The 27,670-nt window shown below is 41.0% G+C and overlaps 1 protein-coding gene across 2 annotated transcripts in view; it reads left to right on the top strand.

Moving 5' to 3' along the window:
- Nucleotides 1-27,670, top strand: part of IGF2BP3 (insulin like growth factor 2 mRNA binding protein 3) — a 64,869-nt gene that overhangs the window by 22,769 nt on the left and 14,430 nt on the right. For both annotated transcript variants that reach the window (XM_083404963.1, XM_083404962.1), the window contains exons 3-8: nt 6,873-6,921; nt 18,694-18,745; nt 18,846-18,909; nt 24,060-24,344; nt 26,168-26,302; nt 27,416-27,538. In XM_083404963.1, the coding sequence (XP_083261089.1) occupies nt 6,873-6,921; nt 18,694-18,745; nt 18,846-18,909; nt 24,060-24,344; nt 26,168-26,302; nt 27,416-27,538 (708 nt within the window). The remainder of the gene's footprint in view (nt 1-6,872; nt 6,922-18,693; nt 18,746-18,845; nt 18,910-24,059; nt 24,345-26,167; nt 26,303-27,415; nt 27,539-27,670) is intronic.

The following is a 27,670-nucleotide window of genomic DNA, read 5'->3' on the forward strand; positions in this document are numbered from 1 at the left end:
ACAGCATCTGGCACTTCCTCATTTTCGCTTGTGATAGGAAATAGGTGCCTTTCATGTCAAGTAAGGCTGGGACTGCATGTGGAGTCACACAGGTGGTGTCCTGTCCAAACGTGAATTTTATCTGCCTTCGTGAGTAGGGTGGCCACTGCCACAATCGCTTTCATACAGGGGGGGGGGCAATCTCTGTTCTGTTGGGGTTAGCTTCTCTGACAAGTATGCGACGGGTTGCTGCCAATTTTTCAGTTTCTGGCATAAGACTCCCTTGGCTACCCCCTGGTCTTCATCTATGAACAGCGTAAAAGGCTTCTTGGGGTTTGGATGCCAAGCACTGGGGCTTGTTGTCACTTTGAGATCCTGAAAAGCCTGCTGCTGTTCCCTGCCCCATATAAAAGGATCCTTCTCTATTCCCTAGTTGACTCATGCAGGGGCCAAGCAATGCTTCTGTAATTAGTAGTGAGTCCAGGAGATATTGTTCATCATCATAAGTGGGATTATAGGTTTAAAAAAAATCCCTTCAAACAATTTTACGATCTTTGCTGGATTCTCCTCAAAAGAGGGGTTCTGATTTCTCCAATTACAAACATCTGCACTTGAAAAGGGTATATGCTGGACCGTGTAGGTCTGTGGTGCCTTCGCTTGTTCAGCTGGGACAGGGGCTGGTGGATCATAAACCCTCTGAAGGGGCATTTCTCCAGTTGCCTGATCCTTCCTGGTTTTCTCATACTATCTGTGAGACATAACTCTCTTCGCCGCCTGTCCCCACTTACGTTGCCATCTCTTCCTCTTTTCAGGGGTGCAGCATTCTGCTGCCTCAACTAACAAGGGGCTTACATCCAACTTCTTCCTCAAATGGCTTTACAAACTCCTTTAGTCTCTTTTTCTGTCTTTCTGTCCACATTTTCTTTCCTTGATTCATATCATCTAGTGTCTTCCTAAACTCTTCGTTATCTTCCTCATCTTCCTCTTCTTCCGTCTCACTATCCTCCTTCGCAGGTCCTCCTCCCCCCTACACCAGCACCTCCCTGTGCTTCTTGATCTTGGCCTGGGGGGGGGGGGGTTTGGAGGGGCTGTTGGTGGAGTGTAAGGTGGTGGCTTAATCACTCCCCCTCCTCATCTTCTGGGTCTTCTAACACCAGAGGCTTCACTGTACAAATCCTGTTCTGTGTGTTGCTGTCACAGCAAGACTTTAGCCATGGTAGATTCTTTTCTTTACATTGGTCTTCCATGTAGAGATATAGGGGATCTGGTCTGGGTGGACATTTAATATATTTTGCCACAGGGGGTTGATTTGCCACAGGGGGTTGATTAATTGCAAATCAAAGCCACGCAGTTCTCTGGGTTGGCAAGTCCACCTCACATAAAGTTTTGAGTCTCTGTTTTTTCAATGTGAATCATCACTCTTCGTGGCTGTTTTCCAGTTATTAAAAAAGCATTCCAGAGGAATACATTGGCTTGCTCCAGACCCTATTTTTTTTTTTTTTTTTTTTTTTTTGTTTTTTTTCAGATACTCCCCTCCTAACTGGGTTTTCAAAATTCTCTCACACTTCACATGCTACAGTTTGTCAGAAAATGCACAACCCTACAATCGCTCGGCCAAGGGGCACTAAGCCTTGGCCCTCATTCAACAATTCATCCACTGGAGTATCTGACACACAACATGTCAACAAAACACTCAATTCCCTCTGCCCCATTCCCTTTCCCAAACCTTTACCAATTCCTTTCCTGGTGGCATTCTTACTGCCGGGCACTCTACTGCCAACTACCAGGTGAGGCTGATCAGGCCTCTGGCCCTTTCCCTCGGGCCCCTAGCCCTTTCCCTCGGGCTTACCTTTCTCCGCTGCGGACCTGTCCCCTCGGCGCCGTTCTGTCCTCTTGTTCTCCCTCAACTAGATGTCTCCGCTCCAGGACGGTGTGGCAATCTCCCCCTACAAACTGGCAGGGTGTGCACCGGAAATGCGAACGCCGATTGGAGCTGTTCACCTTGGTTGAGCCTGGCCCTCCGGTCCGTATTTGGGGAGGGGGCTGATCCCGGACGAGCCCCCAAAGAAATGAAGCCTTATTTACCTAGGGATCCATTAGCCACGCCATCCCCTGGACCTCGGAGGGAACAAAAGTACCAGGAAAGCAAAATCTTCTTTGGAGAAAAAGAGTTTATTGAGATCTGAGCACAGAGTCAAGGTCTGTACTCAGAGACAGCCTGCTGGTTAGTTCCTAGAAATACACTGGCTGTAAAGCAAGACACTTCAGCAGACTTTCTTATACCCCCAGACTTCCCCAATCGGCTAGCAAATATTGCTTGCTTAACACATTTTATTGCTTGCTAAACCTTCCTGTCTTTCTGCTAAGCCAAGCACTCCCTTCGTATCTCTTCTTATTCTTGCATTACTTAAAGCAGAAGTAAAGCAGGAAACATCTTGCTAGTGGTTTTTAGTTGACAGCAGTTTTTGGCTAGGCAGGAAACGACCTTCTGACCTGTAACTAACATCAGCAGTTTCAGATAGCTGGTTAGACAGGAAACGGCCTCCTGACCTGTCTGATTTAGACTTTTGCAAGCAACTGCAATTTTGGGCTGTTTTGACCATCCTAGCAGAGTGCAGGAATTTACTATGTGTAGATAATATTTGAGAGCAACAGAATAAAATATTGAGAGAAACCTTTCCCATCTCCCTTTACAGCAGCATAGAGAACTACAGGTTAGGCACTCCAGCTATACATGTCTACTCAATTAGCCTATTGAGTTCAGTGTGATTTACTGTAAAGGTGTAGACTGCTAACCTTTCTGGCCTCACAGATGCATTTGGGATATTAGGAGGACCTATGCCTCAGATCTGTTTTTGCACCATGGCAGTACTAAGCTGATCAGTGGTTTAATGGTTCAGCCAGTGGAGACAGATGTAATCTGTTATTTGATTGGGTGAAGGACAGTTTATGCAGTTTCAAGAGCATCCATTTTATGAGATCTGATATGATTGTGCATTTGCATCCTTTCTGACGCTCTGTCCTTCTCGTCCTGTGGTACTCCATTCCTGTCTCTCCACCCCTGCCCCTGTTGCTCCCTTCCCAGTCTTACCAGATCAGTCTTATTTTCTTCCTGCCCTCTCAGTCATTCTGCATTCAGATTTAGCTGCTCAGATGCCAGTCAGCGCCTTGATAAAGCAGTTATGGAAGAGGAAGTGGGAGAGAGCATCACTCTTCTAGCTTCCTCCTTCAACCTTATGTACAATATGAGCTACCTAATATTGAAACTAGAAGGCTAGTATAGAGGGTGGAAATTCTTAAAATAACCGTGTGAAATTTGTCCTAGCTGCTTTTGATTTTGGCATCTAAAAATACTTCTGTGGAAGAAAACTGCTATATTGTGTTTATTTTTGAAAGGACATTTACAACACTATCACATGTATGTTTATTGAGATCTAAATTCTACTGTGTGCTGTAGGGCTTGCTACCAAAAAGAGGTGTGAAGGCTCAGGAGGAAAAAAACAGCAGTGGGGAGGAGTACCTACCCCATGTTTTTTCTGAGACTTCTCCAACCTTTTCAATTGAAAAATTGGAAATTTATGGGGATTGCTGTTGTTGTTGTTTCAAAAAAAAGGAGAACCTGCTTGTTCTTTGGCAAGCAGGAATTATATTTATTGCCTTTTAAGAATAATGCACGATGCAAGCTCCCACTTGAATGGGTTTAAGTGGAAGCAATTCCTTCAGAAAGCAGGCTGGCATTCAGCAATGATGAGTTGGTTGGTGCTTATTGCTGGGATTGGCAGCACTCAGGAGTTCCCTATCAGGAGCTCCCAAGTGCAAGCCCCAATTTTGGCAGGGATCTTCTTTTTAGCAAGGAGAACTGCTGTTTTGCATGTGCTATATGAAGCTGTGCCTGAAAGGAAAGAAATAAAAGAATCAAGAGCACGTTTAGAATGTGTCCTGATGCTTTGCTATTGAAATTGGACCACCTGGCATCATGGTGACACCAGGTGATTGACAGGTGTGTCACTGTCAGGGGGGTGTATTGTGGATATTCGAACTGCCGACCTTCTGATCAGCAAGCCCTAGGCTCTGTGGTTTAGACCACAGCGCCACCCGCATCCCTACACACACACACACACACACACACACACACTACATATCTAATATGCGTTTGTGCACCTAGAGGGTACTGTTTTCATGAAAGGAGCAAACAGGGTGTTCTTGCTTGTGAATTGCTGCTTGCCTTCCTTTGGTGGCCATTTGATCTAGTGGCTTCTACTTTTTAAGTGTCTATTTTTTGCTACTTCTCAGACAGCAAAAAACTAAGATGCATGTGCCTCAGTACATAGGGTGCATCTACTCTCCGTTATTAAGTATATGTATTCACAATTATACTCATAAAGAACCCAATGAATGTATACTTTTGAGGTCCTGTGCACACTTGCCTGGTGATAAGCTGAATTAAACAGAGTGTATCTTACTTCTGAGATGTTAGGTGTTCAGTGCTGATACTGGGGATAGTGGACTACCAGTAGTTATGAAAACTTCACCTCTCGAACACAACCTTTTACCCTCTCAACTAGCATGTTTCCTCAGTAACACATTATATTGCCCAAATTTTTAGCTTTTGATTGCCTCTTTGTGGGCATGCCTTATACACTGTTAAGCATTGGCACAATGGCTTTGATGGAGGATTTACTATTATTATTTAAAATCATAATAGCACGAGTAAAGATATTGGATTCATTTAAAAGCAGTGGGTTTGGACTGCATCTTGTCTGCTGTCACACAGTCCATAAAACTAAATTGCTTGTGGTCAAGTTAGACATGAAATGTTTTAAAGCAAAATTAGAAGGAAGGTCCAAAAAGGATACCAAATAGTTAATGATGAAACTTCATTATGAAAGTTAAAACCTCTTTTGTAGGAAAGGAGAATTTATTCCATAGCATATCAAGCAGTAGTGCATGCATTTCCCTATGCTCATTTATGTAAGGCTGCTAGAATTTATGTTTAGGATTATTGCTATATCTTTTAAGGGGTATAGACCTTGGAACAGGAAATAATGACATTGAAAGCAAAGCATATCTAGAACTGAACACATCTGTTAGGAAATTCTCCTTTCAGCAATTCTTGCCCAAGCGAAATTTCTGTTGGGTTGTATGTAGTGGACAAAGCTACTACTGCATCCCTGCAATATAACAAACTAGAATCAAATATTTTTTTAAATAAAACTTTTCCAGGTTGTTCATTTATAGCAGCCCTCCCAACTGAGTGCCCCCAGATGCTGTTGGACACAACTGTCATCCCTGATTACTGGCCATGCTGATGGGAGGTGTAGTTTGAAAAGGCTGGATGTATAGCAATTCACCTAATGCAATTTCCTGATGCACCTTAAACACTAGCATTCATTGTACCATATAACCTTTCATTGGTTTACATTCCTTTTCATTAGTGTAATCCATGAAAACCTGGGCCATAATTAATGTCTTAGTCTTCAAGGTGCCACAAGATTTTAGTTGTTTTCACCTAAATCCAGTTGATGAGTGAGCAGTTCTTACGTAACATTAAACCACAATTTAAAATATAAAGTATGATTTAATGTTCACAAGAGCTTTGCTTCCACCACATTTCTGACTGTGCCACACAGGGAGGGAAGCAAGTGAACCCTAAACAAATCAAGAGTCTTGTAGGTCCTGTGGGCTCATCGTTTGTTTCTCTCCAAAGAAACAATGAGAAGTCAACATGTTACGAGTGATAAGCATTTCATGGCCACAAGGCTTTGACTTGTTTCCTTTCTCTCGTGTGGCATAGTCGAGAGTGAGGGAAGAGTGAATTGCTCATGCACATTGACCATAGTTTATTTTGTATGTGTTGTATACGATGAAGTCTTACTCATTTAAGTCAGTGGATATGACAAACTCATTGAATTCAGTGGTTCTACTCTTAGTATGACTTAGTTGGTTTAACTTTTTGTGAACCACACCAACGTAACATTTGCAGTATAATCCTATGTCTGTCTGTTTAGAATTAAGTCTCGTTGATCTCAGTGGGACTTATTACTGAGTATGTGTATAGGGCTGTTGCCTTGATTATATTTATTGCATTCTATTTTTTTGTCTATCTCAAGAAATCTCATTAATTGTGAATTTTCTGAGTTCTTGTATGAATAGCCTTTCTAGCTTTGAGGAAGTACATACGCTTCCCATGTGGTGTACAGAACCTTTTTTATCTGTACATTGCTGAAGATTCCAAGGTTATGTAGCATTCTGGGTGTGCATTTATTCTTCTTCAGGTGAAAAGGATTGAGAGGTGAAGAGACAAAAGGTTTGGCTATCATTCCATTCCGGATGCCACTGGGCCTTGTTTATACTATTACAAAGCAAATGCTTTCATTGCAAGATAGATGAGTGAGGGCCAATATATCTTTGAAACAAAGGTGACAGTACAACAGCTAGTCAAGATTTCAGAAGCATGGAATGTTAGGAATTCAAGTGCTAATTAAACTGACCATGGTTTTAGAATTTACATATTCTTTCTTTCTCTCATGCACCATTTTGTGAAGTTTCAAATTTGGGGGTAGTTTTTACAAGTCTAAAAATAATGCCACCATATTTAAACAGTATGATAGGAGACACAATATTCTTGAAGCAAAGATGTTTCATGTGTTAAGAAATGCTTCAATGTGCCAAGAAAATACTGTGAAGAGGAGCGTTTTTTTTAGTAGTATCTCTTCAGTTGACTCTTACTGGTGAGCATAAGGTATATAATTATTTGTAGGCATACAATGAAATTATTTTGTGATAATTGCTTCTTACTATAGAACTCATTTTGACCTAGTAATTTTCAGAGATGTGTTATGGAGTGTGCATTTTTTGTGTTTAAATAACAGGCTCTCTCTCTCCATCCCCAGGAGTCGAAAACTTCAAATCAGAAATATCCCGCCACACTTGCAGTGGGAGGTAGGCATTCATCTTTGTTTTCAACCTGTTTTAAGAGGATAATTTGGTGCTTTTTTTTTCACCTTTTGCCTCTTTCGCCCTCTCCCTTGTTTTCTCACTCCTTTTTCTTGGTCTTCTAACACATGCAAATTGTTGGCAAGAGCAATTTTGTTCTTTGAAGGATAATTTGCAAAACTGAATAACGGAACCTTCCAAATATTTCTTAACACCTGCCGTTAATGTTAAGCAGTTGGAGATATATTTCAGGGTTCTACAGTACATTTTCAGGTGACTGGCAATTTCCTGATTCATTTTATGTCTCAAAAAGCTGATCTGAGCCTCTCTTCTCTGTATAAACATTAACATTTTAGCAACTTTTAGAAATAAAAACTCTCTAGCTTTTTCTTGTAATTCTTCTGCCACTAGTTATTTCCATAGCAGCACATCATAATTTCAGAAGCTCTATGATAACTAGGTAACAGAATATAGATTATTGTAAAAACGTGTCTTTTTATTTGTGCCTCTTAACCTTTATATGCCGGGGATGCGGGTGGTGCTGTGGTCTAAATCACAGAGCCTAGGGCTTGCCGATCAGAAGCTTGGCAGTTCAAATCCCCGCGATGGGGTGAGCTCCCGTTGCTCGGTCCCAGCTCCAGCCAACCTAGCAGTTCGAAAGCACATCAAAGTGCAAGTAGATAAATAGGTACCGCTCTGGCGGGAAGGTAAACGGCATTTCCGTGCGCTGCTCTGGTTGACCAGAAGCAGCTTAGTCATGCTGGCCACAGGACCCGGAAAGCTGTCTGCGGACAAAACGCCGGCTCCCTCAGCCAGTAAAGCGAGATGAGCGCCACAACCCCAGAGTCGTCAATGACTAGACTTAACAGTCAGGGGTCCCCTTACCTTTTTTAACCTCAATATAGTTAGATATAAGCAAGCCCCTTACGGCTGCAATTTGATGACACACACATGAATTGTATAAACAACTGATCAAGCAGAGGTTTGGTGTAGAGAAGATGCTCAAGAACTGGCAATATTTTTAGTGAATATATGTATATGTATATTAACTTACCAACTTTTGTGCCACTCTTTAGTATAATATTTCCAAGATGACTTTTAACATAAAAGGGGAAAAAATGCTTCAGTGAATTAACAGAACATTTCTCAACAATAAAACAGCAGATAAAATAACAGGATTAAAACAACTTGTAAAAATTTTAAAGTCCTGGGGAAATAAAAAGGTCTTTGCTTGATGCAAGAAGGATATTGAAAGAGATATAACACAAACCCCCACAAACCCCCCAAGAATTTGCATGTGGGGTGCCACAACTATAAAAGCCCTTTCCTTAGCCACTACCTGTGTGGCAACTTCCCTCAGTAATGATGGGAGAGATGTAATGTGACTGGATTTCTTTTAGTGTTTTTAAAATGTACACTCTCTCTGTCAGAAAACTTGAAAGGTCTGTTATTATCTCTTAATAACAAGCAGCAAGGTATGACAGTTATGTGAAAGGAGAATTTGTCCTCACCCAGAGAATCAAAGTAAGGATGAGGCACTTTCAGAATAAAACTAGAATTTTATTTACATACAGATGATGAGGGTTATATCTTAATAATTACTCTAATAGGCACAACATAGGGACGCGAGTGGCGCTGTGGGCTAAACCACAGAGCCTAGAGCTCCTGTTGTTCGGTCCCAGCTTCTGCCAACCTAGCAGTTCGAAAGCATGTCAAAGTGCAAGTAGATAAATAGGTACCGCTCTGGTGGGAAGTTAAGCGGCGTTTCCATGCGCTGCTCTGGTTCGCCAGAAGCGGCTTAGTCACGCTGGCCACATGACCCAGAAGCTGTCTGCGGACAAACGCCAGCTCCCTCGGCCTATAGAGCGAGATGAGCACCGCAACCCCAGAGTCATCTGCGACTGGACCTAATGGTCAGGGGTACCTTTACCTTTACTTTTACCTTTAATAGGCACAACACTTTGTTTCAGATGCATGTTCTTTACAGAGATAGCTAAAAATATCCTTAAAATTATCACTTTAAAGCTGTCTCTGAATTGACTAATGACTCTTAGAACTTCTTGTAGGATCTTTGTCTTACCCTCAGGGATACAATCTGGGTTGCCCTGTCTAGCTAATCCCTAATTCAGCCCTAACAAGGCTCAAAACAGATCCCTAAATAGGCACTTACCAAGTCCTAACTAACTGACAAACAAGCCCTATTTGAATGTTTAATGGTTCAAACTTTAGCTCACTATTCTCTCCTGATTGGTTTCTGGGCCACCAGGAGGCTGACCCAATGTCTCTCTGTTATGACAACCTGCCTCACCTTAGAGAGCAAGATCTCCTGGAACAGGCAGGGTTATGTCGGAAAAGGCTTTGTCACTGACACCTCTTGGCTTTCTAGGCTGGATCTGTGAGCATTCCCCAGACTGCAGAAATGATCCTTTGGCTGGGGCAGGGTGGTGGTGTTGGTGGTACTTACAACCCTGTCTGAATACAGTGAACACTACTAACCGAACCAACTGCCCACTAACTGTAGTCACCATTTTGAATGCACAGAAAGAAGAAAGCATATCTGTTCCCTTCTGGGGTTACCAGCAGCTAAATCTCAAATTAAATTCATAGTATAAAACAAGGATGTTCAATCTTACTTAGTAGTGATCCACATTTTGTAGGGTTTTCTACAAGTTTATTCAAAACATTGTCTCTTTAAAAAAGATATTTTGAGGCATCCAGTTTGTACTGTACTAAGAAGGACTTATTTGAAGGAGTGCCTGCAGTCCCTATCGTAACCTGCCTGCACATTGAGATCAGCCTCAGAGGCCCTGCTTATGATCCTGCCTGGCAGGCATGAGAGATGGGGCCTTTTCTGTGGTGGTTTCCATGTTGTGGAACTCTCTTCCCTCAGATCTGCATGATCTCTGCACTGTGGGTTTTTAAAACGGTGTATAAAAACTAATATATATTTTTTAAAATGTCTTTTATTAAAAAAAGTTTTTGCAGAGCTATCTTTTGTTAGTTCCTGTACTGTTTGAATTGGCATTTTAATGACTCTGTGATGTTGCCTTTGTTAATTTGGATTATTTTAGATCACTGTATTTATAGCATTGTAAGCGGTTTTCAGTGGGCTATGCCCCCAAAGGCAGCATGTGGATTACTTCATAAGTAAATAGAGAAAATAAACCACCTTTGCTATGGTTCTTTGTGGTAATTGGCAGGGATGGGGCAGTTGCTTGCTGTGGTTAACATGTGCAGTTACTAAACGTTTGTATCTGATATTTCTAACACAAGGTTGCCATATAGGGTCAGCTTGGCTTGGTTGTGACATTTGGTTAAACCTTGATGCCCTTGGTGGAGGAGGTCTAGAATTTCTTGCCTTGTAGATTGTGGTTCAGAAAAACCAAAAATAAAATACATTTCCATTTTGTTATTAGGCCTTCCAATTCACTTACTTGTCCATGGTCAGGAAAGTACTTTCTAGTCATCTCTGACACATTGCTAAGGTATTTGATCTGATATAGTATAAAAAGTTGTGAAGTTCTGGAGCACCATGAATAGTTGTTTTGATTTAGTGAAACTGACTTACAGATGGTAATAGAGAAGCATGTACAGCACAAATGTAAGCCTTAACCTCCTTCTCTAACTTGTGTTTACTTACATTGTGTGGCAAAGTATCTGCTGTGAGGAGCTCTTTTCCAGGAACATACTGTGCTACTGGGTTGAATCATTCTTCTTAGAAGATGTTGGCATCATAATTGTACTTGGTTCAAATAATTTGTTTTCATCAAGGTCACCAAAGGTTTATAGCCTGTGATGAGTCATGTCCCTTTATCCTTTCCAGCTTCATTTTCACCTTGCGTGGAGTAAGGGATTGAGGATCCCACAGAGTGTTTGTACACAGCATGGTTTGTCATAAGGGCTTAAAACAATGTCCATAAGATCGGCTTTTAGGAGTGTAGATTAGTGTTGCCAAAACATTCAGTTTACTCCCATTGTTTTCAGCAGTTCATTCTAGCAGTTACTCCACAACTTAGTAGATTGTTTTTTGTTTCTAGGTTATGACCTTGTATCACATGTATATTGAACACAAAAATCCCCTGCTGATAGCTTCTTTGTGTGGTATCCCAATAATAGTAGTAGTAGTAGTAGTAATAGTAGTAGTAGTAGTAGTATTTTAAAAATTGTACCCCCACCCATCTGACTGGATTGCCCCAGACGTTCTGGGCAGCTTCCAACATATATAACAATGTAAGAGATTGTAGGTGATCTCTTCCTTGTGCGTGTCTGAAGGGTTCTGAAATCCTATGTACATATTCTGATGTCTGCTCTTGAATTTATTTTTAAATAAGTTGTTATACCAACAATAGGTAGGTTTGTTCTTCAAGGATAGTGCCTTTATCAAATATGATGCCTTAGAAAAACCTGACACACTACTGCTATGATCACCAATACCAATGCAGTTTAGAGATTAGATTATCAGACTAGCACATGGGAGTAGGCGTAGGGTTAGGGGTACAGTCACAGGTACACTTGCTCAGCCGGTGCTCGAAATTCCCCAAGTGCGTTTTGCTACTGGCGTGGATCCAATTGCAACCAAGTGGAGATTTCTGGGCGCCCAGTTAGCAACTGACCTCTCCATCGAGCCAGCTGACTCACGCACAGTCCTCCATCACCACATCAAGGAAATAAGGGCAGAGCTGAGTACAGATATATTTGACAGTGCTGCAACCTTTCCACAGGCCACCCAAATGGAACTAACGAACCACAGTTTAAAAACCTCTGCCTTAATCCATAGTTAATACCATTTCCATTTCCACTGTGCATGTTTCTCCTTCTTGCATGCTGGGACAAGTGAATTGTTGAAAGAGCAGGCTACAGTCAAGCAATATAGTTGAGACCATAGAATTGCAGTGTTGGAAGGGACCTAAGGGTCATCTGGTCCAACTCCCTGGTGAATAGACATTCTGGTGTGGTGACTGTAATCTAGATTTAAGATGCCATTTTGTGCCCAGTTTGTATATATATGAGTTTCTAACACTGCTTGTTCTGGGCCTTGGAGGGCCAAGCTAGCCAGAGGGCCACTTCAAGGGCCTGCCAGACTTATGCTATCATGCCAAAAATGCCCCGTATCTCCCATACGCTCCCAGCCTCATACCATGATTTAACAAGGTTAGAAAGTAATATAAAAAATAGCTATATTTGTGGCATAAAGCTATACATTGCATACAAAGCTGGTGCAATATCTATAAAGAGCTCAAACATTTTAAAGCTTTCCTCCCAAAGGAAGGGAACCTTTGACTCAAACCCTTAATTTCTGCAGACAAAGTACAAGAATAATGGAATGACAGATTTCATTAAGTCAACAGCAGATTTCTGCTCTTAATTTTCATCAGCCCCATACTTACCACATCACACTACAGTGCTTCAGTCTTGCCATCGATTCCCCACTTCTTGGTTATAATTCAAGCTTTCCTTCCAACTATTCAGTCCCTTTCATATTCCTTCCTGTGCCACCATGCCAGCCCCCCCTCTCAGTCCCCAGTATTATGTAGTTCTGACATGTTGCCAAGCTCACTGAACTTCTCATTCTGCCTAATGCGCACAGCAGTAGAAGGAAAATTGTTTGATGGTATATATGTCAAGACTCCTGGATAAGGGGCAAATCCAGATGCAATGGCGTAATGATAATGGAAGTGCAGTGAAATACCTGATATTGAAATTAATGGTGTGAGAGGAGATATATGACTTTTGAGAGTGAATGGGAAATGGACATGGAAGATTGTTGTACATACAAATCAGATCTGATTTTTTAAAAAAAAATCTGTTCATTATACTTATGCCATAAACAAGATGATTAAGAAATGCCAAAGTTTTTTTAAAAAATAGTTTTTATTAAAGATTTCATGAACTACAAAGAACTTTCAATTTCTTTCTCTTTTTTTGATCAGATTATAAAGTATTTTGGTATGTTCAATGTAAAATGTAAAACAATATGTTTCTAAAGGTAGGGGAAGAGGGGTTTTCACGTCGGTGTCAATTCTGTATATTTGTTGGTTTATATTGGCGATGAGAGAAGATTTGGAGGGGGGCAGGGCATGTTTGTTTGCCTTTAATTGCCTTTGATTAACCGTAGTGAGATTTGTATGTGTTTGCGGAAGGGGGTATGGAATATTGGGTCAAGTTAACCATATTGATCAGTATGCTGCTGGAAGATCCCTGCTATTACTGTTGTCAGTTTGAGCCATACAGGGGTGAATGTGTCATCTTTCTTCTGTCCTCATGTCAGTTTTAGTCTGTTGGTTAACTTTTCTAACAAGGCCATTTCCCATACAATTGGTACCAGTGGTCCATGCTTACTCCAGACAAGTCACTTCAGTGTCTTAACTATGATGTTTCTGGCTGCTGAGAGTAGGTGGGTTATAGATCTTTATGGTGCAAGTGAGCATTATTGTCTTGGAAAATATTTAATAGGGCCAATTCTGGGGTAGGTTCTCATAAGTGTTTAGTTGTGTTACATACTTTTTGTTGGACTGCTCTCCAAAAGGGTTGGATTTGGGGAAGTTGCCACCACATGTGGAGGCATGTGCCTGTATAAGTACAGCCTCTCCAGCATTTTGGTAAGCTTTCTGGATGTATTACAGTGGTACCTCCGGTTACGCCTCGCGCTGTTGCCATGCGACTTCCGCTCGCATCCTGGGGCAAAGTTCGCAACAAGGGGATCTACTTCTGGGTTAGCGGAGCTCATAACCCGCCGCGTTCGCAAGGAGGATGGTACGTAACACGAGGTTCCACTGTAATTTCAATTTCCTCGGTGTCAGATGCTATTGTTAAGTTTCAAAACAAGTTTCCTTCTTTTGGCTGAGATTTGACTTAGCCAGGATTGATGTGAATATTTTGTACTCCTGATTTATCAGTGAGATCGGGCAATATAATTCTACTTTGAGGCTATGTTTGAGTGCTTTTGGGATAGAGACTATTTTGGAGGAGGTCCAGGTTTTTGGGATGGGGGGTCCTTATAGGATGTCAATAAATAGGTGAGTCATGTAGGGCACCAGACTTACCATGATTTTTTTTATAGAATTCTGCTGTGAAGCCATCTGGGCCTGGGGTTTCAGATTTTTGAGGAGCATCTCTTAATTCCTCTGAAGTGATAGGACTGTCCATGAATTCGCATTGCTCTGCGGTTAAAAGTGGCATGGATAGTCCTGCTAAAACGGTTTTGATTTCTTACTCATACAGGTTCTGGGAAGAGTATAGATTAGAGTTAAATTCCACAAATTCTGAAGTTATTTCTTTGGAGGATAATGTTGTGTTTCATCTTTTTTAGTAATGCAGTGTAGTCTTGTTTTAAGTGATTTTTCCCCCCTGCACCTGTTTGCTAATAGTCTGGAGTTTTTCCCTCCATACTTGTAAAATTGTTGTTTTGAGTATAGAATGTTGATCATTGTTTTATTAATTTCTAGTGAGTCAATCTCCCTTCCTTTTTGTTCTATGAATTTATGGAGTTTTTAAAACTCCTGCTTGTTTGTATTGTGTTGAAAGAGCTGTGATGTCTTATTCAAGTTTGCTAATTTCTGAGGTTTGTTTTTTGAGTGATGCTTTCTCTTTTATGCAAGCTCCTCTAGCGACTGCTTTCGTTGCGTCCCAGAGAAGGGGGCTTGTTAAGTTGTCTGCATTATTTTCCTTGAAATAGATTTGAAGAGTTTTCATGAGACTTTCTCTAGTTACTAGGTTTGTGGTTAGGATAGGGCTAAAGGACCATGATGGAGTGGTTTGTGTTCCCTCTCCTAATTTAGGGGTAGTTTCCACAGGGTGTGGTCTGTTACCTTGATTTTACCAATGTTTGTTGTTTCAACCAAGGGGATCAGGCTTTATGTGAGCAGAATGCTATCCAGTCTGAACGTTGTGCCGTGGCACCTGGACTGGAATGTGTGACTGGTGTCTCCTGGGTTTTTTTCACCCCAGATGTCCTGTAGGCCTCCATTTTTTAGCATTTTTTAATGATTTCCAGGTGGAAATCCTGCCACCCTCTCACATAAGTTGGAGCTTGTTAAGTAAACGGTAAGAATGAAACCTTGGTAAAAACCTTGATTGTTGCTTGGCCTCCAGGATGCTCATTATCCTAGCACAAAAAATTCAGGAAGGGACTGGTATAGTGGATTACAGCTGTCCCATTCCTAGCTTATGTGCATTTGAATCCTACTGAAGACTGAGCTTGTGTGTGCTGAGTGTAAGATTGAACCATTGTTTTTGAATAAGCTGATCACTCTTAGGCACTCTCTATTCACTGCCAGAGCTGACGAGTAAGCAAACTAGTCTTAGCGTTCTTCTGTGGATAACAAGCATTGCACCTCTTTAATTTGTGCAGCAGAGTAAAAAGCTAGTTCGTAAAAGAACTAACAAATTTAAGAAAGGCTTATTTCACTTACCTCTTGTTCTTCCTCCAGGGAGCTTGGGGCCGTGTATGTGATTCTCCACTAACCAAGTTCATCCTCTCAGCACCCATGTGATGTAGGTTAGGTTATGAAGTAGTTCACAGACTGAACAGGAATTTGAACCCAGATCTGTCTGATCCTAGCCTGAGCCACAATTTGGCTATTCCTGCACTGTTCACTATTTCATAATCCTTCTATCATATTAATTTCAAATGCATATCCCAAATGCTATTTTCAGTTTCTCAGAAGGAAAGCCAGATGCATTCTAGATAAAGTCCAAATTGAGCAGGTCTGGGGAGGGGACTTTACTAACTTCTGCTCCAGTGGTTTTCCTGAACCAGTACGCTGCCACCATTTAATATCACTTACACTCTTTGCTGTCTTAACTTACCAATACAAAGCCAATCAGAACTAGGTACTATATTTAACAAAGATATTAAAAGTTTTATTTAATACAGGATTATATATTGCACAGGTTTGTGTGGGTACTTTAATATAGTACTGTCTCTTTAAATGGGTCTATCTATCTATCTATCTATCTTACTTATTAATTTCTATCCCGCCCTTCCTCCCAAAGGACCCCAGGTAAACACATTGATAACTTGTTACTGTCGCTTTAAATGCCAACAGCTTATTTTGCACTACTGTTACTAAACTAAGAGAGGAACCAGTCATTATGAAAGCTCCTCTGCTAGACTGCTCTTGTATTTACTGCACCCCATTTAAGCCCCACCAACACATTTGAGAGCCCTATTTCAAACCCTACTTGACCTATTGAATCGAAGGTCTGTTATTGCTGTCCTGTCCTGAACTCTTTTCTCTGCCTCTCCTGCCAGACACCAGTGCCTAGTATTCCATACTGCCTCTCACTTCTGCTCTTCATAGACAGGTTATCTTATCATCATCCATGCCAAGTGATTCAGCTACCCTAGTAAGTCTTAGGCTACCTAGTCGCTCTGCCTTCCTTTCAGGTCTTCTTCCTTCTTCCTCTGTTCTTCTCCTTGGTTGTTGTCATCTTCTTCTGCATTCACCACAGAGGCCAACCATCAAACGACCCTGACTGAGTAGCACCCAGCCATATATTCATATATTCATTTTTTCTGCCTCCCAACCCCCCCGGTCTAGCCCCAGCCAGTCACAATAAGAATTATGAGCCGCAACCACCAAGATACTATGCATACTTTCTATCCTCCTTTTGCATACTGAGGGTTCTGTTTCCAGCCCCTACTCAACTATCACTTAAGGCCCCTCAGTGAGAGATGAACCAAAGTTCACCTTACCAGACTTCCCCCATCAAACATATTGCAACATACATTGCAATACGAATGACACAATATCCATTAAAAGCAGTTCATTAAATTGGTTTCATTTACAAGGTCTAAAAGGCGTAGGGGGATTGTGGTGTTACCTCCAGTCCTGCTACTGCTGTATACTAGCCCTCCCTTAAGAAGAAAGGTGCAGCTTCAACAAAAATCTGGAAGTTTGTGCTCCCACAACTATAATGGCATCCTGTGTAGGCAGCTTTTCTCCAGCCAGTATCTCCTTTTGTATAAAGACCAGTTCTATATACATCAAAACTTTTATCTATCCTATTCATGAAAAATCTGGTTTGATGCAGATATCAACTAGTGGGCCAGCTACGCATTTCATGTTGAGCATACTCCCTGTGCAGCAAGAAAACTGCTAGCACATTTGCAAAGTTAAGTAGGGTCCGGTATGGTTTCACATTTGATGAGGAGCCACGTCTTGCAGTTCCTGCATTGCAGGGGGTTGGACTAGATGACCCTCTGAGCCCCTTCCAACTCTGCAATTCTGTGATTCTGCTAGTTCAGTAAAATGTATTTTTCCAAACTTCCATTTTTGCCTACCAAGTTGCTACATGTGAGAGTCTTTTTCCTTCTTTTTCCTGACATAACTACCACTTTCTATCATCACTAGTTTTCCATTAAATTACAAATATGCACTAAGTACGTTTGGATGTTCTTATTCCATTACCCCCATTTCTAGACTTTAGTTCTGTGGTCTAGCATTAAATTTTAAGAATGCCAGTGTAAAAATGTGTAGGTTTGCCTTTTAAACAAGCTGTTAAAAATGTTCCAAGTATTGTTTCATCAGTGTAGCTTGAAAGCATAGTTTTGCTTATGGTATTCCTTTTAAATATTAGTCTATATTGTAGTTTTTAAAGCCTTTATTGATTTTCATGTATTCAGTTGACCCTGTGCTATAGTTTTAAGTTGCTCAGCTGACAACCATGCTCATAACACCTTGGCAAAAACTGTGTGAATAAGATCACTCCATGTGTGTGATAACTCGATATAGATATGTATGAGAATGAATGAGAAAACTGGGTTTGAATTGAAACACTTCAAATATTAACTCCCCTAGAGTTTTGGTGTAGCATAGTACTGTTTATAACACAGTCAAGGGTTGGCTTTTAGAGTCTGATGAATGAAAGTCCACAGTGTAAGACTGCAGCTTTTTGTGTGCAAGAAAGAGGCATCTGTGTTATAACAAGAGGAGGAGACCCAATGTAGACAAAGCCAGAGTTCCTTCATAAAAAAGGAATGAATTATTTTCTAGCTGGAGTAAATATTTATACAAACAAACTTTTCTTTTCAGCTGCTCATCAGGATTGCTATCGCACTACCAACTTGGCTAGAAAATTGGTTTTCGTTGCCCAACACGGCTGCACGTGGTGATAGGGAGGCGGATGAGGAGTTCAGACAAAACTGGCTTGTCTCAAAGTAGAGCGAGAGGATTTGGCTGTTTGAAATAAAATGTAAAGTGATTGGGGGGGGGGGGGGATATGTCCAAATCAAGCAGGAAGCAGGAGCTAGATAGTATGAAAAGTGTGTAAGGAAACTCAAGCGTATAAAGAATCTAGAATGCAAGATCTAATTTTAATTAATGCTGAAGGGGTTTCTAATGCATTCATATACATGTTGCTTGAGGCGTGGTGGTTTTTCATGGCATGGCCCTCTCTTGGTGGCATGCTTATTATTTGGTTTGTTTTCATGTGATGGTGTTGTAATTTGGCCTTGCAGTTTTCCTACTTGTCCGACATGAGCAAGGGTGTAATCTTCTTGTCTAGATTCCCCCCCTCCCCATTCATAGCTATGGAGAACTGACTGACTTGCTGTAAATGCTAGTTTTCACAATAGGTTTGTTGTATGCATTCATTTTGTTGCTAGTCCTTGAGCTATACTTGGAGTTCAAATAGAAAACACAAGATGGAGAAACTTTCAGGGGAAAGCCATACCCAATAGTTTTGTAAAAAGCAAACATAATTTGGGGTTTCTTACAGGCTCTTTTCACATACAGCTACCATAGAAACTAATTTTAATGTGCTCCTTTTTCACAGGTGCTAGACGGATTGTTAGCACAGTATGGAACAGTGGAGAACTGTGAGCAAGGTAACACTAAAGTCAGACAATTAAAGAAAAAATTAAGGGATGTAAGCATAAAATTACCCCCCCCCAAATATAACCCTTTTCCTTTTCTTTCTTTTTCTAGTGAATACGGAGACAGAGACTGCAGTAGTTAATGTAACATATGGCAATAAGGATCAGGCCAGACAGTAAGTGTTTATTTACTTGGATTTTATATCTGAGACTTACATCAGACTAAACGTGGCTAGGATTATACTATAAGATTCAATTCTATGGACTAAAATTCAAAATTGTGGGCTAATGTAATTAGCCCTTGTCTGATTGAATGGCAGTTCCATTGAAGCTGATAGAAATCTTAATTGGCGTTTGTGGAAAATGCCATAAAAGTTTGTGCAACGTATATGTAAAAATACAATTCATATCTCTGGTTTGACATAAGTCTTCTAGTCCAGTATTTTTCTTACCTTTTGGAGGATTAAGTCTGTTCCTAATTTCTAGTTAATATATCCGAGGATTTCAGAATTGGATGTAATGTAAGCTTGTTACATCGTCTGAGCATTCATAGTATTCTGTTTTGTTCTGAGGGGTCAGGGAGAGGGTATTAACATTTATCAGTGGCTTTACAGCATGTCTGATGAAATATACATTATGATATAAAACTTCTGCCGTCACCCAAAATGGTCTGCCTTTAACCTTGGCTCTTAAACGCTAGCTCAAGCAAAATTTTGAAGTATTCTGCAAAATGATCAGGGTTCAAAATTTGCTAGGTCTCCTGCAGAAGCAAATTCCATAGTAGTAGGCAGCCACTGGGAGCAATATTTACATGCCCTTGCTTTTTAAATAGCCTCTCTGTAAGTAAAGTCAAGAGAGTGCTTTTAAAGGTCACAGTGGCACATAAGTGAGGAAGAAGTCTCTGAGATATGCAGGATCAAAGGTTTTATAAGGATAAAACATCAGTTTTATTTATGCCCAGATGCTTGAGCTCTAGTGTAATGTGTTTTGGTTTGTAGTGCATTGTCTAGCCTCTGCAGCAACGGTACAGTTGTCGAGACTCATGAGCAGGTCACAACAAAAGGGAGAGTTGATAAAAAGATACACCGGTCACAGTTGAAGATAATTTTCTAGCCCAACATGCTACAACATCTCACACCTTCAAAGCTGCATAGCCAGAGATGACTGGACAGCATCAATGTTCAGAGTATTATTACTCCCATTCTCACTATGAACATTTGATTTGATGTGCTTAGTTGTAGCCTTGCCTAGATCCAATGTACTGAGCTATATAAATGGTCAGATCCAGAGTCCTGTGAACAAGGCTAAATTTGAAACTCAATAATCACTGGCTTAGTTTGATTTAGTGACCTGGTAGGAACTGCTGCTTCTCAGTGATGATAGCACTAGAGTGGACCCACCTTTTTATTTGTGACAAGGCAAGTTGGGTCTTCTGCCCTGTATTTGTATCCAAGGCAGCTGTCTACCAGTTCCATCTGCTTCCTACCTGCCTGCGCACTGTCTCACCAGAATGGTGCATGCTCTGGTTATCTCCTGCTTGGATTACTGCAATGCACTCTACATGGGGCTTCCTTTGAAGGTGACTCAGAAACTACAACTAATCCTGAATGTGGCAGCTAGACTGGAGACTGGGACTGGCTGGCAGGACCATATAACAACCCCCCTCAGCAGCAGATTTTAAAATTCCTGCTCTATATTCCACCAATCTGCTATGTTAAATTGGATGCAGAGAAAGTACCTTCTCATATGGACACTTTGGATAGAATTCTGCATCCTGTGAGCATAATTATTCTCTTTTTCCCCACCCCTCACTTTCACATGAACTTCGTAAAAACAAAAAGAAGTTAAAAGATACAGTGATAGTCTGTCTCTTTCAAAACTTGCACTGTCTTGAATATCTTGTTTACTGTGCTGTTCCTTTGAAATAAGCTGCTCTTGACAGTTGTTCCATCCTCCCACCTGTTGTGTAACATCCTCTAGGAAAATGTATAGCTGCATTGCTGTGGAATGCAAGCTTTAAACTGAAGCAGGAGTCATAAAATACCTAAACTACACTCTCACTGTCCTGTTAAACCACTACAAAAGAATTAAAATGAGATCCATTGGAAAACTGAGAAGGAATTCAAGAACTGTTCTGTTAGTTTCATGTAAGAATGTTACAAAGGCGATACTGAGACTAGTTGTGTGTGTGGAGAAAAGCACCCCATCTCCCATGAGATCTGTTCTGGATCATATACCATGAAGGGACTTGTTGAATGCTACAAATTGGTCAGTACTAACCAACTGACAGCTTAATGCGCCTTTATGCAATATTGCAATTAGCTATTTACGTGATTGCTTGTGGGGAAGTAGCACTTGCCTCTAGGCAACCAGGTGCAGCCCCACAGCAGGTGTGTGTGAGCAGCAAAAGAGGCAGAGAGTGAGTTTGCCAAGTCTGGTTGGCTCCTTGCCCTGCCTGGAGAAAGCGAGTAAGGGTGCTATTCGCTGCTGTGTCTAAAAACTCTAATCTGTAACTGACTGCTTTTTATTATATACAAGACATCACTTCATTCCCCATTGACTTATTTAAAAGTGAGTACATCCTGATACATTAAAAGGGCAAATTATTGAGGCATGTGTTTTGGCTGATATCCGTGTGTGTGTGTGTGTGTGTGTGTGTGTGTGTGCAAGCAACATTTTTGCATTCCCTCAGGCAAAAGTGATAATAGAATCATCAAATTGCAGAGTTGGAAGGGACCCTGATGGTCCTCTAGCCCAACCTCCTGCAGTGCAGGAATCTCAATTAGACCATACATAACAGGTGGTCAACCTCTGTTTGAAAACCTCCAGTAAAGGAGAGCCCACCACCTTGGACATAATCTCCAGCACAAAATCCAGTATTTGAATCCCATTGATTTCAGTGGAAGTCAAACATGCATTCAGTTTTCCAGTTTTAATAAATGGGTCTTTAAAAGAATTTAACTGTGGCTGAATCGTGCACTTAGTTGTTCATCAATCTGCGTTGCAGAAGAACCAGCCAGATTGAAATAAACCAACTTTCTGAAGGACTTCAATTTGAAACTCAGATCTATATAGAACAGGGGTCGGCAACCGAGGGCCCATGGGCCACAAGCGGCCCGGGGGGTGGTTTAACTGGCACACAAGCAGCCCTTGAACCGAGCTGCCTGCTTGGTGACTCCCCGCACACTGCACTAAACCAGCACGGTGCAGGGACTTGCTTCCACGGCGACGGAAATCTCATCTGCGCAGGCGCAGACACCTGAAATCGCATCTGCACAGATGCCGAGAATTGCGGGTGCTTGTGCGATCTGGCCCACAGAAGGATCTCCACTGGAGTCAACTGGCCCAGGCGAGGTAAACCTTGCCGACCCCAGTATAGATAAGCAGCACTTTCTCTTCCATCAGCTTTGCTGGAATTCTGTAAACATGTATTTCAATCCGCTTAGCACTAGCAAGTCATTTATGGGGCCACTGGTCTCAAAAGGCAGAAAATATGAGTTCTGGCCATGAGGAGATAAAAACAAACCATTCTACATTCCAAAGTATGTTAATAATAAAACATAAGTAGTGATATATTCGTTGGAACATAGGATGCTGCCTAATCCCAGGTCTGATCGTTCAGCAGCATAGCTCCACTTGGGATGTTCTGCAAAGCATGTGCTCTACCACTGAACATTCATCCTTCCTATATGTTGGGAAAGCATTCTAGAGTTTCTCCTGTATGACCATGGGAATACATGAAAGAGTGGTATGCAGTCAACAATCCCTTCTTGCAAGGTTCTTCATGCTTACAGAATTGATTTTGAAGCACTGAAGCTTAGTCCAACATTGCCCACTTCAGGCCGTGACAAAAATCCCACTATTGAACAAGGCTTTTAAATTATTTGCTAAGGTACTTGAAGTCTGCCCCAGCCCTCTTCTTTTTGTACTCTGTGTATGGTGAATAGTGACAGAAGACGTGACCAGGTGGCAATTGTAAGACATCTTTTTGAAAGTCTAAATATAATGGTGCTTACTTCTGAATGAATAGGATTGCACTGTCTAAAATGTCACCTTTTTTGCTGACCTTTAGGGATAGGGAAAATAAGACGACCAAACAATTCCCCTTTCCCCAAAAACATAAGAATTTTGAGAACAGTTAAACAGTTAAATCTTTCATCATAGCTCTTATATTTGTTCATGTTAAAATTCTATTATAATGCATGCTACTCAGGAGCAGCTCAGTTGCTATGGAAACTTTTAACTTCCCTTAATTTCCTGAAATTAATACTGTTGGTCATTTGTGTTTTTAGAGATGTTTGTTGCTATTTGCTTTCAAGTACTCCATACAGTTGTACTTTAAAGTAACTCAGTACGTCTAACCAGAAAGGATTTGGCCATGCCTTTTCCTACATTGAGATTGGATCTTTTTCTACACCAAGGTAATGTTTATCCAATGCTCATTTTAGAGCCCCAGCCTTATTCAGTTTCCCATCCCTACGAGTGTGCCAAACACTGTATAAAACTGAGCTGTCAGTTGTTCACTCACATACAAAAGATTGTGTGGTGTGATAAAAGTCAGAGTTCAGTTTCCAACTGAAACCTCTTTTTCATCTCTATACCTCACTTCTTCTGAAGACCAGATCACACTCATGTGTTTCAAAGAGGATTTTACTCATTTGCTTAGGTGGTTAAGTACTACTTCAGAATTTTACCATAATTACTTACAATATGATGGTAAAGGAGTTGTTTTCATGTATGTTTACTTCTAACACCTTTTTTACAGTTGTAGGGAAAGCAACTCACACTTGTCACGCACGTAAATGTGACAGATTTTAGCAGGAACCACAGAGAAAGAACTGTATTTAAGCAGGAGGGAAGGGGGCTTCCATTAGCATGCCTGAATTGATTCCCGAAGGAATTGTTCCCCAGTACTTAAAGGCTTGTGTGCTTTATGGGCTTGTGAAAGTTAGCAGAACCAATATAAGCCATAGTGCAAATTATGAAATTTGGTAATTAGGCCGTGCCACTTGACCCCAGGTGTCCCGATATTTTGAGGTCCTTGTTTCACAGTATGGGAAATCATAGGATTGTTAAATAAATAATGAAAAGAACAAATACTATTTCATGGTTCAAGTGCTTGTTTCTTGTTTCAAGGGCATTATTATGTTTTACATGATGGTGAATAAAATACTAGAGCTCTCCCTACAAGCTTACAGTTTAAAACTGTAGGAATGATCTCTGTGGTATGGGTCTGTTACTTGTGAGTGAAAATGCCTAACATAATGATATCTTGTTCTGCCAGCTCCCACTTACAAAATCTTCCCTTCCTTGCAAACCTGTACAGAGCAATAGAAAAACTGAACGGATTCCAGCTTGAAAACTACTCACTGAAAGTTGCATATATTCCTGATGAAATGGCAGCGCAGCCACCTCCTCAACAGCATCCACAGGGGAGACGTGGATTTGGGCAGAGGGGTCCTCCCAGGCAAGGTTCGCCTGGCGCAGGTACAAGGCAAAAACCACAGTCTGATGTTCCACTACGGATGCTGGTTCCTACCCAGTTTGTAGGAGCTATTATTGGAAAAGAAGGAGCCACCATAAGGAACATCACAAAGCAGACACAGTCAAAGTAAGTTGTCCCATTACATCTTTCTAGGGTTTTTTAAGTTAATGGTTGCTGAGGTTTTCGTAATAAAATAGTTCAATACAGTGGTACCTCTGGATGCGAACGGGATCCATTCCGGAGCCCCGTTCGCATCCTGAGTAGAACGTAACACGTGTCTGTGTGGGTTGTGTTTCGCCGCTTCTGCATATGCGCGTGACGTCATTTTGAACATCTGTGCAAGCAGCGAAACCCGGAAGTAACGCGTTCCGTTACTTCTGGGTCACCACGGAGCATAACCTGAAGCATATTTAACCCGAGGTATGACTGTAGTTTAACAATTGGGGGTTGGTAATATATAGGAAGAGAAGAACTCTTTTCTGTTGGATCTTGTTCAGCAGGTCATGTGAGCAAGGATTCTGGTCCTGAGCAGGCATGCCTCAGTACTATTGTTGTGAACTTTTGCTTTATGGTATATTACCAAATTTGAGGAACTAGATCAGCACTGGGAATATTTCATGCTGATGCTATGAGTCCTGAGGCCTCGGGTAATGAAAGTGAAACAGAACTGGCATGTGAAATAAGATCAATGTTATATAGCAGCAGGGATGGGCAACATGAAGCCTGCCTTGTACTCTTGCCCTTTATGTCCAAGTTGTTAGCATTGCTAATTTTTGTGGTCAGGGCCAGTGTGTGAAAGCCAAGTACTACTTGCTTTGGCCATTTTCCGTGGAGAGATATCACTACATTATTATCCGCTCAGTATTTTTATGTCTTCACCTGGCCGTTATGTTACAAATGTGACCAAGCCAAACGTTGCATTACATTCAGATACCTTTTTAAACTAGGTTGTTTTTAAAATCATTTAATATAACTGCTTGGTTTTTTGCAAAATAATTTATTTTGCTCCACCCTCAGTCGCTAGTATCACTTTCTCATCCTGGTTTCAGTTTTCGGTTTAGTGACTACCTACTGTTAGTGGTAATTGTTGTATGTTGAGCCATACTTAAAATGTGAATTGAAGGAGGGAGGGAGGGATTTTCACGGACAAGGCAGGAGAAGAGGGGAGGAGCATGCCAAGCCTGTAGGGTAGGTCCAGTGTCTTATCTGGGCCAGTGTGGATCAGTAATGGATTCTCATTAAAACTTAGTCAAGGGATTCTATCCAAAGAAATCAAGACTTTGTATTTCAGCTCAGTGCAGACTTTAATTTATATAGCCATGTTAGTGCTCTAGGGTTATTTCAGAACTTCTAAGTAAGACATTCAACTGAATTGGAGGATTTGTAGTAGAGCAGTGGTACAAGTAGTGAAATGAATGACAAGCAACTGAGCAAAGTTTGACATGTCTTGTCACTTGCAACAGAGAAAGAGCTTGGGGGTAGTGGTTTATAGGAAGGCATAACAAGATGCGGACAGTTCCTTGATATAATATATTAGTGGAACTGCCCAAACTGCCCATGAAGTTAACAGTTTGAGCAATGTGTTGCTTTGTCCAGTTTTATTGTAGTGAGAATTTTTATAGAATTTTGCTGGATACTCAAACTTTAAAGAGAATGACTTTCTTCAGAGTTGATGCTGTAAGAAATGTGTACAGAAATTGTTTTTTGCATGCATGCACAGCTGATGATGGATGACCACTCTTTTTTGTATTACAATGAACATGATAGATGCTTTTTTTTTGGTATGAATGAGGATGCATATCCACATCTGGAACCATCAGCTGTTGCATGCAACCTGAACGGTATCAAGGCCCAAAAGTTCATAGGCAATTTTATCTACCAAAGCAGAACTCAATACTGCTCTCTCAAGACTGAATGCACAATTTTTACTACTTTTTCTTTCTTTTCAGAATTGATATTCATCGTAAAGAAAATGCAGGGGCCGCTGAAAAACCAATTACGATCCATTCTACTCCAGAAGGGTGCTCAACCGCTTGTAAAATTATCATGGAGATAATGCAGAAGGAAGCGCAAGATACTAAATTGTGAGTAAAGAATGTTTTTATTAAGAGGTCATTGGGTTTTTTAGTAGTCCGTCTGAAGTAGATAAATGACAGTTTGTAAGAATGGAACTGAAAAGTGAACCCATAGGAATGTCAGGTCTTGATCCTTGTGCTATGTTTATGTGTAATATAATTATAAAATAGCAGAAGACAACTGGTGAGCAATTCTGAAGCAGAAAAGTAAGAGGTTTTTGTTTGTTACACCTTTCAGCACCTTTTTGTGCAATTAAAAGAAAATGTAAGAGGATGGGTGGTAGCTTACATTTCAGATAAATTCCTGACATTTGATGGTAAGGAATGATACTCCTGAACCAGGCATACAGGCTTCCATAGTGAGCCATTCCCAGGCCACCTAGCAAAGGTTAGGTAAATAATGTCTGAAAAGCCGGATAACGAGTAGCAGAAGTAATTGTTATGGTATTCAAACCTAACATGCAGCAAATGAAAGACAAATATCCTTTGTGAAAGAAACCTATGGGAGAAGGGCAGCCTTCTCTCTTCCCACACTTCATGCCTGTTTTTCTTCACTTGTAAGCTGGAAGAGGGGAATGCACCTGAGTTCTTGCTTAAGCTATGTTTGTATCGAGTTGAAACTAAAGCAGCAAATGCCATTACGGCTGTTGACAAACTCATTCTCCTCTTCCTCTCACCCCACCCTCAAACTGGTGTCCAAGAATGCCTGTGGCTGTTGGGTAGAAAAGAAGACTGAGCTTTCTTTGGTAATTGAGAATACATGAAGTGTAACAGATGCAGCCTGCTCTGTTTTCTACCCAGAGATGGAAGGAATCTGCGTCTAATAGGTGTGAAGGAATCCCGCTCAAGGGTCATGGAAATGGCAGAAAAGTTCCTTCTGTAAAACAGCCTTTTCCATTAGTTATTCCTATGGATTAAGCAGAACAATTAATTACACTTGAGGAAATCAAGCAGGTTTTTTCTTGACTTAGAGGAATTTATCATGACAGTTTAAGAGTCTCCTGATTACATGGTTAACTGTCTGAGCCCTGAGTCATTGGAGAATGACTCAACTTTTTGATTTGTTACTGATAGTGAATTATGTGACTCTTGAGTTCATGCAATTCTCTGGACTGCTTACAGTACAGAAGAAATTCCCTTGAAGATACTAGCACATAACAATTTTGTTGGCCGCCTCATTGGCAAAGAAGGAAGGAATCTGAAGAAAATCGAGCAGGATACAGACACTAAGATCACAATATCCCCGTAAGTATTCAATTCTTGCTAAATGGTATATCTTAGTTTTTTAAAAGTGCTATCACTTTTTAAGAGCTTCCTCCCCAAGTTTCAGCCACAGCTAATACAAATTTAACAGGTCCATAAATCAACAACCAAATC

Source organism: Podarcis tiliguerta, assembly GCF_965153285.1.
Source record: "Podarcis tiliguerta genome assembly, chromosome: 12".
In the NCBI taxonomy this organism is placed as follows: Eukaryota; Metazoa; Chordata; class Lepidosauria; order Squamata; family Lacertidae; genus Podarcis; species Podarcis tiliguerta.